The sequence below is a fragment of the Jaculus jaculus genome, chromosome X (assembly GCF_020740685.1).
Source record: "Jaculus jaculus isolate mJacJac1 chromosome X, mJacJac1.mat.Y.cur, whole genome shotgun sequence".
Classification (NCBI taxonomy): domain Eukaryota; kingdom Metazoa; phylum Chordata; class Mammalia; order Rodentia; family Dipodidae; genus Jaculus; species Jaculus jaculus.
The window spans coordinates 37,462,676-37,478,838 of NC_059125.1; the positions used below are offsets into that span (position 1 = coordinate 37,462,676).

The following is a 16,163-nucleotide window of genomic DNA, read 5'->3' on the forward strand; positions in this document are numbered from 1 at the left end:
ACCTGGGCACCCGGGCGCTGGACGCTGTAGGGCGCTTTGAGAGCCCCTGTCGCGTGTGGGTAGGGAGCGTTGGGCGCGCGGGGGGGGCTCAAGGCGCGTGGGTGTGGGGCGTGGGGGTCTCAGGGCGCGCGGGGGGCACGGGGGTGCGGGGCACGCCTGGGCGCCCGGGGCGCGGGGCGCTTGGGACGTGCCTGCTGTGTGTGGATAGAGAGCACGGAACGCGCAGGGGGGTGGGGCGCGCGGGAGGGTGGGGCGGGCGTGGGGTGGTTTGGAGGCACGTGGGGGTGGGGCGCAGGGGTCTTGGGCGCGCGGGGGCGCAGGGCAGGCCTGGGTGCCCGGGGCGCGGGAAGCCTTGGTTCGCTTGGGCCGCGTCTGCCGTGTGTGGATAGGGAGCGTGGGGCACGCTGGGGGGGAGGGGCGCGCTGGGGGGGGTGCGGCGGGCATGGGGCACGGGGGTTGTGGGGTGCACAGGGCCGCCGGGGTGCGTGGGGCTTGGTGTGCACGGGGCGCCGGGCCTCTGGGCGCGGGGCTGCGCCCGATGCAGTTATTCGCGGCGGGCGGGGTGGCGGGGCGTGGGTCGCGGGGATGTGTGCTTCCCTCTTTTATCCCAATCTGTGCCCTCCCTCTTCAAAAAGTTCATAATTTCCCTTGAATACTTGCCTTTTTTTTCCCTCGTTGTTTGTAGTGCAGCTAGGCAGTCGTCAATCTTGACCGGAAGCCCCCCCCCCCGACTGAAATTTTAACTTTGCAACAATATTAAAAGTTTTCAACGCATTGGTGGTATAGACAGATCCTCATATGGAATCCTGGAAAGGCAAATATGCAATTCGGGAGCAGAGGCACCTGGGTTGGGCAGGTCTGAGAGGACCCCAAACAGCACTAAAAGTAGGCACTGGTAGCCTTAATGGGTGGATACACTGAGGGTCAGTTGTCAGGGAGTGAAAGAACAAGCATTAGTGCTGAGATCCTCAGCAACCTGGGCAACTCTGAAATGACAACTGAGTCTGAGACCTCTATAATATTTCCTGAAGTTCTTTGTGAATGAAGACTTTTTGAGTAAAGGATCTTGATGGCTTCTTTATGAAGATTATTTGGATATTACTCAGATGTGCTTGTTTCATTATATTTAGTGCTTTTGTAATATTTTAACTTAACATCTAAAGCTTTATATGAATGGTACCTCTCATCCAAGACTAAAATGCCTAAATATACTTGGATAATTATCAGGGATTGGTGAGGAGTCAGAGGTCACAAGTCCTGAGTTCTATGAGCAACCAGAATTAATAAGTAATGATTTTTGCCCTATGTTCAAATATATATATTCATGAGTAGAAGTACAATATGTTTAAGCAAATAAACTACATTGTATCTGAAAGGAAACAAAAGCTCATATTCATCACCTCTTACACTTTGCTTTTCCCTTTCCCTGTGGATTCATTTTGAAACCCTAAATAGCCCCCTTATGCTTTCTGATATTAGGATCCTCCTTATAAGCTTGAACTCTAACTTAGCTCAGTGCTTCAGCCTCCATCCCATGGGAAGGTTGTTGCCCCTCACTATGCTTCAATAAACAGTTTCTGTCAGCTGAGATCAAATCTAGTGGTTTCGTTTACTTTTCTTTTTTTGTTAATATTATGTATTTATTTGCAAGTGGGGGGGAGAGAGGGAGAATGAGTGCATCCAGGCCTCCCGCCACCACAATCAATCGTTTACTTTTCTATTTCACTTTCCTTACATGTGCAGCAGTTAACTGCCCAGCCAGAATGTTTTTTTTTTTTTTTGAAACAAATAATTGACTTATTTACAACCTGGTGACCTTGTAAATAATTCTGTTAACTTTTTCTCTGATATTCAACTTTTTGTTATAGTTCTCTATTCTCCATGGCCACAGTAATATTCATCATTATTACCTTCATTGATCAAATATATCAATCATTTTAGAATTAATGCCCCCTTATGAAAATGTATTCCATTTTGGTGGCATCGTTTCCATTTTATACAAGAGGAATCAGGTTCCATGGACTACAAGGTCATATAACTCATATAACTAAAATGGAGAAGTGCTTTCTGACTCAAAATTTGGTGTTATGTTAATGATGCATATTCATGAATTAATTGCATTTTTTGGTGATATGAGAGACTTTAATATTCTTTCTCCTGTGTGGTGGACATCACAGCTCTTCTAGTAAATTACTACTTTCTGATTTATTTCTATTAGATTTACCTGTAATTTTATTCCTAAGGTAAATTCAATCATCTGTGCCTTGTAATATGTGTGTCGTTATTATGTTAAAAAATGGGTAAAATGTATGAAGATACAGGATACAGTGGGATGAACAGAAGCATTAGCACAGTGACTAGCCCACATTATTATAAAACAACTGATATATAAACTTGGGATGTGGTCATACTAAAAATGAGAAAGGCAGTTTGCTGAGCATGTTGGTACATGTGTATAAATCAGAGTACTCGGGAGGCCAAGGTAGAAGGAACCCTGAGAGACTACATGGTGAAGTCCAGGTCATCCTTGTCTAGAGCAAGACCCTATAAAAAAAAAAAAATCAAATAAGAAAGCCATTTAGTGTGGTTTAGGAGACTGTCTTCAGTTCATCATTTCCATTTAATCAGGAAAATAACTTTTAGGGAAGCAGAAACCAACACTGACAGGGACAGTTTCATAATGTCTGTAAAAGGAGATGCAGACAGGAAGTGTTTGAATTATAAAAATATGTAGGAAATGCTATGGAATAACAATAAAACTTATGCTTTAAAATTATTCCTCTTTGGGCTGGAGAAATGACTCAGTGGTAAAAGGTATTTGTTTGCAATTCCTGATGACCAACATTCAATTCTCAGTAGCCATGTAAAGCTACACGAACAAAGTGGGACATGTATCTGGAGTTTGTTTACAGCTTGGAGCACCCAAACACATTCTGTCTGCCTCTTGCTCTATGTCTCTCTCTGTCTCAAACAAATAAATAAGACTATTTTAAAGATATCCATTCTTGTTTGTCGCTTTTTTCACAAAATAATCATCTAGCATCTAGCTTGTTCTTTATATACATACTGTAGTTACTAGGAACTTGTTGCAATGGAAAAATGTAAAATAATAAAAGACATATATGTAAAACTTTACGTTATAACACTACTAGTACAAAAGAGAACATAGGGAGAAAACTTTTTGATATTAGTATACAAAAAACTTCTTGGATATTAGGATATTATATCAAATGCATAGCCCACAAATGCAACAGACAAGAAGGAACATCAAATTTCTGCACAGAAAAATAAATTAATACAGCAAAAGGAAACCTGTGAAATAACAATAATCATTTGAAACTACTTAACTGAAAATGGCTTAATTCTGCAGGTATTAAATTTTAAATGTTCTCACAATAAATATACAAAGAGAATAAATGAAATATGCATTACTTTCAAAATGTGCTAAATAAATATTGCCGTTGTTAACACCAAATTGTATTTGAAACAAATATCTCTGAAGAAGTTTTCTTTCACTGGAATGAAAGAAGAAAAAAAAAACAGACATTATTTTGGATGCAGATTTCACATTTTGATTGATAAGTATTGCTATAGTTATTTTATTAAAATTTTTATTTACCTGGAGTTTTGCAAGTTTCCTTTTATTTAACACAAAAGCAGGAGTTTAAGATTTAATTTGTACTGTAACTGACATCACTAAAGAGTAATTCTGCTTTTATTAAAGGTTTAATGTATTTTTACATATAATTGGTATGGCGATGTTCTGTTCTTAATGCTAGAAAAATGTGAGAAGCATACATGTGTTTGGTGACCTTATAGTTGATAAAACATAAAATATTAGTCAAGACAAAGCAGAAGTTCATTAGCTCTTATATTTATAGGTTTTGACCCAAAATATGTTCACTCATGGTAGAACTGTCACCATATATATTTTGATCAATTCTGAAATAAAAGCAGAAGATAACCAAGTAGTAAATGGGAAATTATTTAGTCATTTTCATCATCATAATCTTCATCCTTTTTTTGCATAATCAACTCATGAGCTTTTAATACTCTTGGTATAGGAGTGCTGACTTTATCAAAATCCCATCTCTTTCTCATAAAGAGCTTTTCAAGGATGCTTGGCATACTATAGCCCTTGCTTACAATGAAATCTTTAAAGGCAATTATTCCATAAAGATCATCAATAATGTCTGGTTTACCAAGTCTTTCCAGTTCGTATTCAAGTAACACCTTGGGGTCAATCAAAGGTTCGCCATCTACTAGCTTTTTCCATAACTTGGGCTTTAGGTACCATGCTCCATACCTAAACTTCTCCTTGATGGGTTCATAAACATTTGCTTGTAGGATTTTCTTTTCAAAATTTGATTCCTGTAAGGAGAACCTGATCTGCTTCACTCTGCTCAGCCTCCTGCAGTATGTGAACTCAGAAGGAATCAGGCCGATTTTCTTGATGGCAGTATCTTCATAGGTTGGTGTGCATTGGTAGCCAAGGTCAAATTGTTTCACTATGAAGTCTTCATCAATGCCCATGTCTCCAAATGTTTCAACCCATTCACAGAAGTGAGAGACTCCTTTGGGCACTAATTTATAATAAACAGTATGGATGGATCTCTTGATTTCCCTCTTTTTGGGTTTGTTTGAAGGAAGCACACCGTATTTACGTGCCCCAGGAAACTTGGCAGGTGGCTGGTAAACAGTTGTAGCAGTGGGTTCTTCTTCCTGGGTGGGCCGCTGAGGCTCAATTAGTTCTTGGTGACCTTCATAGTAAGCCCGACTTTCACAGTAAGCCCACTTGTCCTCCATTTTCTGGTCTGGATCTAGTTCTTCCAGCACCTCTAAGAAGAGAGGTTCAGGAATATCTTTTTCCAGCGGCCACAGAGCCAAGGGATGCGGGGTCAGATGTGCTTCAGTGTTCTCCACAAAGACCTTGCGGTCTTGCTGGGCCAATGAAGTCGAAAACGGGTTTGCATTCTTGGGCCAGGTTGTCAGACCCTTTTTGTAGTCCAGTCTGGAGGTCTTGTGAGAAATCGTGGGTAGAAAACTCTTCTTGGCACAAGTGATTAGGCCTTTACAAGGTGGAGGGAATCCTCTCCTGAAATCATCTAGCCCTTCCTTCACAAATACCCAGCGCCGGCCATCCAGGAAGGTGGGAAACTTTATCTGTTCCTGCTTTTGCTTTGCAAAACACCGAGATGGCAGCCGACTCTGAAACCGAAACCGGGGCTTGCTGTTCATGCCCAGGGGCATTGGCTTAAGTACCTGCCACGGCCGGTTCCATGGCAGCCAGTCTTCCCCCATGGGGCCCCTGAATCTGCGGCCACAGCCAGACCTCCAAAAGCTTGCTTCCTTCCTTCCTGAAGGCCACTGTAGTTGCTAGGAGACAGGACCACATTCCTAGAATTCTACTTGAGGCAAAGGACTGAGCATCCGCCCCAGACAGAACCTTACAGTTGGTTGACCAGTGTGTGAAGTAAACATACGTTATTAATCCACTGACCTTTTGATGAACTTTCTAGTTGTTTCCTTCTTGGACTAGTTAAGAAATCATGTCTACGAATATTTTTATTCACATTTTTGTGTACACCTATGCTTTCACTGCATTGACAACAATGCTTAATTTTCTGACCAATGAAAAAGGTAACCTGTGTATATGTACTTTTATTTGTCTAGGTTTTATTTTGTAGTTTTTTTGTGTATGTCTGTCACATATTCTTTTTACCCTCCAGTATTTACCCTAAATATTTCCTGATTTTTTTAAAAAAATAATATTAGGAGTGGTATTGAGAATAAATTTTGAGGAAAGCAACTTACTGTACAATGCTTGCTGGGGATGAATTTGTTCAATTTTATAATTCTTTTTTTTAATTTATATTTATTTATTTATTTGAGAGCTACAGACACAGAGAGAAAGACAGATAGAGAGAGAGAGAGAATGGGCGCTCCGGGGCTTCCAGCCTCTGCAAATGAACTCCAGACGCATGGGCCCCCTTGTGCATCTGGCTAATGTGGGACCTGGGGAACCGAGCCTTGAACCGGGGTCCTTAGGCTTCATAGGCAATCGCTTAACCGCTAAGCCATTTCTCCAGCCCAAATTTTGTTCAATTTTAGACAGTTACACAATGTATTACTATTTGGCCTAGGCTGGCCTCCATCCTCCTTCTGCTCTTATTTGGACTTGTATTTTTATTTTTACTTTTTCTTTAAGGCAGGCTGATCCGGAACTCATTCTCTGTCCCAGGCTAGCCTTGAACTCAAGACAATCCTCCTATTTTAGCCGCACAAGTGTAGTGATTAAATTCATGCACCATTATTCCTGGACTATTTGTGTTTGTGTTTATTTTGTTTTGGTTTGTTTTCATTTACAGTTTTTTTTTGTTGTTTTGTTATTAGTTAGTTGTTAATTAGTTAGAGATAGGGCTTTATTATGTCATGCTGCCTGACCTAAACCTCACTGTGTAGATCAGGCTGGCCTGGAACTTATCTCTACTCAAAAGTACTAAGATTACAGGTGGTCTTGCCTTCATTTTTGAAAGATGATTTCTCTATGTGTAAAATTCTAGGTTAGTATTTTCTGGGTTTTTTTCTACTGTAATTTTGAAGAAGTGACACCACTCTTCACTTGCAGTGTTTTCATAAAAAGTCTGTTGTGACTCTGTCTTTTGTGTCTCTGTATCCAGGCTGTTACAATTTTCCTTTAGTTGGACAGAATAGATAATCTTCAAGGTCCTATGTGGGGTAGTAAGAAGTCCAATAGTCCCTGCTTACAGATGACATGATTCTTGACTTAAAAGATCCAATGGAATCTCCAAAAAAACTCCTAGAGTAAATAAGGGTATTCAATAAAATTTCAGGACTCAAAATCAACACACAAAGATCAGTAGCTTTTATATGAACCAAAAAAAAAAAAAAAAAAAGAACACATGGACAGAGAAATCAAGGAAAACAACCCATTTAAAATAGTTGCCAAAAATTAAATACCTAGGAATAAACCTAAGCAAAAAGGAAACTTCATGAGACTAAATACATAGATAAATATTTTTGTTTAATGAAAGAAGACACCATCACATGAAGCAAAGGCCTTCATGGATACTGGATTAGTGGGATTAACATTGTGAAAAAGGATATCCTACCAGAAGTAATCTACAGATTCAGTGCAATTTTATCAAAACTCCAGTGATGTGACTCAGAGATAAAATAATCCAGAAATTTGTACAGAAGCACAAAAGACCATAGATCACCAAAACAACCCATAATAGGATGTATAACAATGCTTGACCTCAAGTAATAGTATAGGGCAATAATAATATCAACAGCATGGATTTAGTACCAAAACAGACATATAGACCAGTGGAACAGATTGGTTACTTAATCTTTTGACATACAGGCCTAAAATATTCAGTTTAAAAAAAGACAGCTTATTCAACATATGGTGCTAGAAAAACTAAATAGCTCCTGCATAAAAATGAAATTAGAAACATATCTTTCCCTGTACAAAGATCAAGTCAAAATAAAAGACCTTAATCTAAAACCTGAAACACGAAAAGTGCTAGAGGAAAAAATAGGGAACACTCTCCAAGATATAGATATAGGCAAAAACTTCTTGAACAGGACTCCAAGAGCACAGGAGTCAGCCTCATGAATCAGCAAATGGGAATGCATGAAATTAAAAAAGGTTTCTTCACAGCAAAAGAAACTATCATCAAAGACAACAGAAAGATTACAGAATGGGAGAAAATCTTTAACTCACAATTTTTTCTTCCCACTCCAGATGTTAATCACACATGAAAATATTTCCCAATGTCTATACAATGTGGTTACAAATTTGAGATTTCTGCAAACCCTCTTCAGGTTCAATAGTGTTGCTAGATCAACTTGCAATACTCACAGAACCTTACTTTGCTTACTTGTTCATTATAAAAATATATAAATGACACATATCGACAGTCAGATGAAATGATACATAGGGAAAGCTGTGAGAGAACCAGAAATTCTACATATAACTTTTGCAATGCCTTCATATGTTCAGAAACCTGAAAGTTCTCCAAAATCTCCAGGCAGCGTTATAGAAAAAAGATCAAGCATGTACTATCAATTATTAAATTAATCTCTGTCCTTCTCCCCTTCCTACAGGATAGGTGAAAGTTGAGGTTGAAAGTTCCAAACTTTTAATCATGGCTGATCAGTCCATACCCATGTGTTGACCAAGATTTACATCACTTTATCAAAAGACCCTCCTATAACTCATGAAATTCTAGAAGAATGAGAAGGGTTTCTAATACAAAAAGAGAAATATTGAAGCAAAATATGTACCTAGCTCTACTATCAGTCTGAAAATCATAAGTATTTTAGGAGCTGAAAATAATGAGTCTTTTAGTATGTTAAGACTGGAGGCACAGACAAAATATATAGTTATAATGATTGCCCAGGCTGGAGTGATGGCTTAGCAGTTAAAGCATTTGCTTGTGAAGCCTAAGAACCCATGTTCAACTCTGCAGAGCTCAGGTAAGCCAGACACACAAAAGTGAAACAAGCACAAGGTCAGATATGCCCACTAGGTGGCACAAGCATCTGGAGTTCGATTTCAGTGGCTGAGACCCTGGTGCACCAATTCTCTCCTCCCCCTTTTGCTCTCTCTAAAATAAAAAAAATAATAATAATGATGATCTCAAAATATCACAGTCTCCTACAAAGATCAATTTTAGTACAAAATACATGTGATAATGTTATAGGTAGCAAGCATTAGGCTTAGAAGTCAGTGAAGGAAAAGTCCTCCTACCTCCTATTCTGGGAACATTAAAATGGGAAAATGGGAAGAGATACTTCCTCCAGACCAGAGGACATTGTTCCTGGGAGACTGTCAATTACTCACCTGGTCTAGAGAAAACCCTTCATATATAAATATGCTAAAGCAGTGGGAGGAATAGTTCCACCATTAATAAGATAATGTACTATACCCCCACGCCCCCAAAACACTCTCTTAGCATAGTTGATCACAGAGACTCACTGCTGAGCCTGCCTGTTTTCTTTTTCTTTTTCTTTTTCTTCCTTTTTTTTGAGTTTCTAACTCAAAAGAACAAGGTTTGCTTTCCTTTTCCATTTCTTTCTCTTTATTGGATGCTGGTGGTGTGGCAGAAAGTTGAATTCAAGTCAGTTAGAAAGGTAAGCATAACTCAACTAGGATTGGAGAGTTCAATAATTTATTAGCACACAGGTAGGCTAAAGGGAAGCTCATGCTCAAAAAAAGTCCTTCAGCAGTCTGAGTTTGGGTCACTCTATGTTATTATAGACAGTTATCAGAAATGGAAACTAAGGCAACAAGCAAACTTCCAAAAGTGGGGAGGGAAATGTGTGAATTTAGATAATACACTGTAAGAAGGACACAACTGTACATGGAGAAAGTACCAGAGTCATGTTATCTTATTCTTGCTGTTGTCATTTTCAAGGTAGAGTCTCACTTTAGCCCAGAATGACCTGTAACTCACTCTCCAGCCCAGGCCAGCCTCAAACTCTGGTGGATCCCCCTATCTCTGCTTCCTGCATGTTGGAATTAAAAGCATATGCCACTACACCAGCTTCATGTTATTTTTAGTATGAACTAGAACAATAGCAGACTGATGCACAACATGATGTGCTCCCTATAGCTTCCTTCCTCATTACTCTTGAAACTGGTCCCAGCAGTTGGCAGCAATAGCTTTCCCACCACTCTCAGCTCACATCATCAACAAAGAAACAAACAGGAAAAGGATCACAGTCAGGTTTCTAACTCAAAAAATGTAAATGTTTTTCCCTTTTTTATTCATCATATTCTCCCCCTTTTGATGCCATTCTAATTCTTCAAGGCATCAGTTTCTGGATTATCTGGATCTAAGGTCTTGTACATTACCATGTGAAGTTTGTGGTCCTCCATATGAGAGGACACAAACTTTGTGAGGCAATTTACTATGCATGGGCCAAATAGTATAAACAAATCATGAAGAGCATGCCTATCAGGGGATGGAGCCAGGATATCCAGGTCCATACATTATTCCAGAAGTTCCATGAATCTGCCAACTTCTGTCTACTTTAAGCAATCCACTCATTCAGTTATCTACATGTATTTGACTACCCCTAGTTGGGTTACATAAAAGCAAGTTTCTTCTTGTAACTACAACCAAAGTCCTCCCATTTTAGCAACAAGAAGATATAATCCTCTCATAGTTTGGAGAACAATGGTGGTGAAACAATCAAGCTGACTCGGAAGGACCAGCAGTGAATAAGACATATGTTTGAGGTCCTGTTTAATATTTTAGGGAAATTTCCCTGATTTTAATTTCAGAGATGATAAGGCTTCTGGCCTGTAGGCTTATGCTGGAAGCAATGCCCAATCCTACTAGAAAGGGAATTAGGATAGGAGCACATTTTTCTTGGGTCTAGGCTGGTATGGGCAGTTGTTGATCTCTGGGAAGTACATCTATTTGGGAGCTCAGGAGAGCTAGGGAACATATGCCTGTCCAGTCTGATGACAAACATGAATAGGCAAGGAGCCCACAGACAAATATAGTGTCTGGATAGTTTTTATACCAAGGGACCCTTTGATCTCTGCAGCTTATATGGGAGGAGCAGTTGGTGAATGAAATGCAAGAGGTTTTGAATAAGGCACCCTATGGAACTTGGGGGTCTCCTCTAGGCCCTCTCATGCAGTTATAGGCCTGGGTGTTCAATTTAAATTTATCTGCAACTGTGCTCATAAAATGAGAGAAGTTTCCAGGGGAGGTAAATTCTGGGCCTGAGGTATTTAAGGGAGTGGCGAGAACTTGATGGATGCTACAGTCTATGCAGATCCAGCACTTGGCAGCCAGGGTTTGGTTCCTGGTAGTTAGGAGGAGGTGAGTGTCATTAAGAACATGCATGTTGGGCTTGGGAAATCGCTTAGTGGTTATGGTGCTTGCTTACGAAAACTAAGAATCGAAGTTGGTTTCATTCCCCAGGCCCCATGTAAGCCAGATGCACAAGATGGTGCATGCTGCTGGAGTTCATTTGCAGTGGCAGGAGGCCCTGAGGTGCCCATTCTCTCTCTTTCTCTCTCTCTCTACCCCCATCTCTTTCTCAAATATTTTTTTCCAAAATCTGAAAAAAAAAAAAAGAACATGCATTGTCTTACTGGTTATGACCCATAGGAATGAGCCTGGAGATCCATAAATTAAGACTTTTCATCTGCTTTATTATCATAGATGGGGTCTATGATGGGACTTGAGACCATGGCACCAGTGGGGCAGGAGGAAAAGGAATATCTCCAAGTAGAGAAGGTTCCAAATAGCCATAATACCTGGAGTACTAGCTGCTCCAGTATCAGTAGTTTTTACCCTGGTATGTAAAACACATTCCTCCACCTAGAAGTTCCCAGGTCTTGGTAAGAAGAGCAGGGGCAGGTTTGGGGAAAAGCATGTGAGGGACCGCTGAATGTAATAAGGGGATATGTGGAGTCTGTATAAGCTCCTCTGCAAATTTTTATGATAGCAAACAAGGCAGTTAGGCTCTAACCTGGTGACACAGATTTTCCCAAATGCCCTGCAATAACCAAGGCTTTATTTGAAGCATGAGGCATGAAGTCTATTGCTGCTGTGGAGATAAGATTAACAATGGCACGCTGGTGCAATGGTCTTCCCATTGCTCTGAAACTGAGGCATAGTAAGGCATATCATTACAAGAAACAGGTAACTCCCCCAGCTACACTTTCTACAGTTATATAGAATAAGGCCAATGCTATTAAATTTCCTTTGGCTCTAGTCTTGAGGGGCTGTTGCCATCAGACCCACAGAGAACGCCAGCAATAGTAGTATTCCTAGAACTACCAGGATGGGATAATATCATGACCATGACCCTAAAGGGAACTTCACTTTAATCCTCAGGCTTCTGCAGTGGGTGTGTAAACTAGTCGGCTTCCATTTTTGTGACTGGCACAGGAATGAAAAGTCCACAATCCCTTTCATGGACTGAGAATCCTCTGGGTTTGGTCAGATCAGAGCTAAACACTCCTCAAGATTTGATCATGTGTAGACTACACAGCCTGTGTAGTGACTAGAACAGAGTCCTTTCTGGGAGGAGTGAGTGTACTCCGTATCTTGATTTTGAGAGGACTCTCTAGGTCTCTGGAAAATCACCAGCTGTCAAAGTCTGCTGAAGTGCTGCTTTCTTGACCTGGTGTTGTGAATCCAAGGGTGATAGCTGTAACTTTAACAGTGCTTGGTGTACTAGCCCCACTAGGTGAGGTCCTGTCCATAATGGTTGGAGAGGTTCTTTTTTCCAATCTATTTTTTTTTTAAGGTTTTTGAGGTAGGATATCACTCTAGCCCAGGGTGATCTGGAACTATGTAGACCCAAGCTGGCCTCAAATTCATAGGGATCCTCCTACCTCTGCCTCCCAAGTGCTGGGATTAAAAACGTGTGCCACCACACCCAGCTTTTGTTTTAGATCTCTTTTCCTCCTGCCATCAGCAATCCCTTTTCTTTGTAGATGGACCCCCTTGACATGTAAAGTAGTGAAGGTATATTTTGAGTCCATGTAGATGTTGACTCTTTTTTCCATCCACATATCTCAGGGCACAAAGCTCAGCTAGCTGGGCTGACCATCCTTGGAGCAAGGCCTCTGCTTCTACTACTTTGTGAGATGATAAATACAAGATATTTGACATTACATTGACATACTTGGCCCTTCTTCTAGGAGACATTGTATCTGGTGACAAATAAGAGTCAGCAAGGCTTTTGTTCTGTTCCAGCAATCTTCTTGGGTGGGGCAGGCCAGAAGTAGTTTGTCCACATCCTGGAGTAGGGTACAGATGAGGGCTTCCCCAGGGTCAAAAAAGCCTCTTTATGATCAAGTCAGGTGAAACAACTTGCCTGTTGGAGTAGAAGACCCAGGAAAGTATATGGGTTTGGTACCACAGGGTGTAAAGTGATAACAGCATTATTAACTGCTATAAGTCCTGTACAGGCCAATAGCGATTACCTTCTACCTTATTCATTGGTTATAGTGGACTAAACTAAACTAAACTAAAGGGACTGGCATTCTATTAATTTTCCTGCATCTTTTAGTCACTATATATGATCTTGGATCTCCAAGTATGACATTCGTGAGACTAGGAATGTTTTTTTCTGTAACCAGGAGAGCCCCAGGTCTAAGATCCACTATAGTGGGTCCATGGTTGTGGGCAAGGCCTAGAGGTCCTTTCTCTGCCCAAACATCAGGGAAGTCATTTAGTAGGCTTTCTGGCTTTGACTTACTTTCCCTGTCTTTGGGGATAAAGCTGCCATTCATTCTTCCCAGAAAAGTCATTGACATTATCAAAGATATTGGTCCCTTTAAGGTGAGCTTCTCAGGCTTCCTCAGGATCAAGATGATCTGGGTCCTGAGTTTCATCAGGAAGGGAATAGGGAGCTCCAGTAATTACAGGAATTCATGACTCACCAGATGTCCTCCCAGTTTGTAGGTCTGGGACTGGCAGAAGGGATAGTCAGCCCTGTAGCTCTGATGATCATGGCCTTTCATCTGATGAGAGGAGCCAAGGATGTGGTCACTGTTATGTCGGGACAAAATGGAGTCACTAAGGACAGCAGGAGAGTGGACAACAGAGACATAAGGAAGTGGATCATCCACATTCCTCCAGGAACCAACCAGCCATTATCCCTTCCTTGCCTAACAATGCCCCTGGTCTAGGTTTCCTGCCCACTTATTTTGCCTTCTTATCTTGCAAATCAGGTCACTGTTCTGGTCTCACACCCTAGCTAGGGGAATGTTGGCTTGGGACTGGGAAACAAAGGCTACATTGACCATCCACTGCATTTTAGGTGCCTCTGAATCAAATAAGAGTATATACTTGGAATGCCTTACACATTCTCTTATAGAAATCTGTGGGTGGTTCTTGTGGTTTCTGGAGGATTTCTATGGTTTTAAACATATTAGTTGGCTTTCTGTCTCTGGCCATCACTCCCTGAAGTAGTGCCTCTCAGTAATCAGGCAGGGATTCTCATCTGGTCCTCATCCCCTATGGAAGTTCCAGTTTGGTCTGGTCTCGGAAGCTGCCTACGATAGTCTACTCTCAGCAGAATACTTACAGGGTATCCTGTTAATAGCAGAAACAAATAATTACCACTCCAGTGATTTCCATACTCCCTTGGGCTCTCATTTCTCTCAGTGTTCACAATGGCATTCAGCACTTTTTTGATCTGGTCTGTGCATATCTCTTAACTTGTACATATCAGGTACACTCTGTCCTCAGATCAGGAGCCTTTTTCTCTCCCTTTTTTCTCAAACTCCCCCATACCCATATTTCCCCATATTGTTCTCTTTTATCCTCTGCTTAAAACTCAACTTCTCTCCAGTATTGCCATGTAGCCTGTAGTCCTAGCTACTTTGGAGGATGAGGCAAGAGGGTCACCTGATCCCTGTGTTGCTGCTCAAGGCCAGCCTAGACAACATGTCATTCATCATCTCACTGAAGCATACTATAATGAGCACTTTTAATTTATATTGCCTTTCACAACACACACACACACAGAGAGAGAGAAAGAGAGAGAGAGAGAGAGAGGAGGTAGTATGGCAGTTACGCTCACATTGCTGGGACAAATAACTAATCATAAGCAGTTTATGAGATGAACATGTTCAGTTCAGGCTTTCAGATTCCAAGGAAAGCATCATCATGGCAGAGGAAACTGAATCACTTCATCACACAACCACAGCAGAGAGAAAACTGCCAGCATGAACAGCCAGAGCTCAAGGTAGCTCTCTACACACTTAGTAGGGTGGAACTCAAGATCTGCCCTATGACTTACCTCCTCCGACAGGACTCTGCCTGGGGGAGACTTAAGTAGGAAGCTGAAACTTAGTCAAAATTATCTCAGGCTATGGAGGACATACATGTACATTTAGACTGCCAAAGTTAGATTCTTCCTTCTCAAGTTTCTTTTCCCATAGGCATTCATCACTACTTTACACCACATAGTAATGGTTTTCATTAATTTGTTTACTATATGTCTTCTCTAGTAAATTATAAAATCTGGAAGTATACTGATTTTTGCCTTGTCTATACTGTTCATTATTCTCACCTAAGCCTGTAGATCATCACTTGAACTATAACCAAAGTGAACATTCATATTAACTTTCCGAGACAGTTAGAATTATGCCATTTTTCTATTATGTTTGAATTAGGTGTCCCCCATAAACTCATGTGTATGCTATGTCCTCAAGTAATGGTGGTTTTTGGAATTGAAGTCTCCAGAAGAGGGGTGTTTTGGGGATTGAGCTTATGGTTGTTATAGCCACCTTCCCCTTCCCATTGTTTAGCTCATCCTCCTGCAGTTCATTGCCACCTGATGTGGTAGAGGTGATGTCTAGCCTCTACTCATTCCATATTTACTCCTGCCATCATGGAGCTTCCCCTTCAGTCTTTAAGTCAAAATAAACCCTTTCTTCCCCCAAGCTGCTTTTTATTCAGGTGCTTTCTGCCAACAACCTGAAGTTGACTATAACACTACTTAAAGCCAGCTGCAGAAAGTGACACATGAATCTGCAGTTTGTTTGCAGAGGCAGGAGACATTAATGTGCCATACTTTCTCCTTGTTTCTCAAATAAGTAAATAAATAAATAATTTTTTAAATAATCTTTTTCCAGAGAGAGTTACCCTATACCTCTAGGAAAAGAATGTCACACAGGGATGCAATATGCCCTTGCTAAATTCCTTCTGTCCCAGTTTATGACCATGTGCTCATAGTCCTATCCCATTCCTTAGTAGTTCTTCAAAACTATCTACTTTTTAAAACATATTTTTAAATTATTTTTATTTATTTATTTTAGAGACAGAGAGAATGGGCATGCCAGGGCCTCCAGCTGCTATAAATGAACTCCAGACAAATGAGCCACCTTATGCATCTGGCTTACATGATATTGGGGACTTGAAACTGGGTCTTTTGTCTTTGCAGACAAGCACCACTAAACCATCTCTCCAGCCTAACTATCCACTTCTTATCAGACTACCATAAGGTACATACAGTTTTCCCTGGAATATAAGCTTCATTTTTGAATGCACTCATGTCACATACAACACATTAAATAAGGTGGGGGTAGCTCAATAGTGTAATATTTGCCAGGTATGTGCATGACTCCTAATTGAATTCCCAGGACTACA

The 16,163-nt window shown here is 40.8% G+C and overlaps 1 protein-coding gene across 1 annotated transcript; it reads right to left on the reverse strand.

Moving 5' to 3' along the window:
* Positions 1-3,987: 3,987 nt before the first annotated feature.
* Positions 3,988-5,301, reverse strand: LOC101605015 (protein FAM47A-like). Its single transcript, XM_004672583.1, has one exon. The coding sequence runs from the start codon at positions 5,299-5,301 to the stop codon at positions 3,988-3,990; it is 1,314 nt and encodes a 437-aa protein (XP_004672640.1).
* Positions 5,302-16,163: the final 10,862 nt, after the last annotated feature.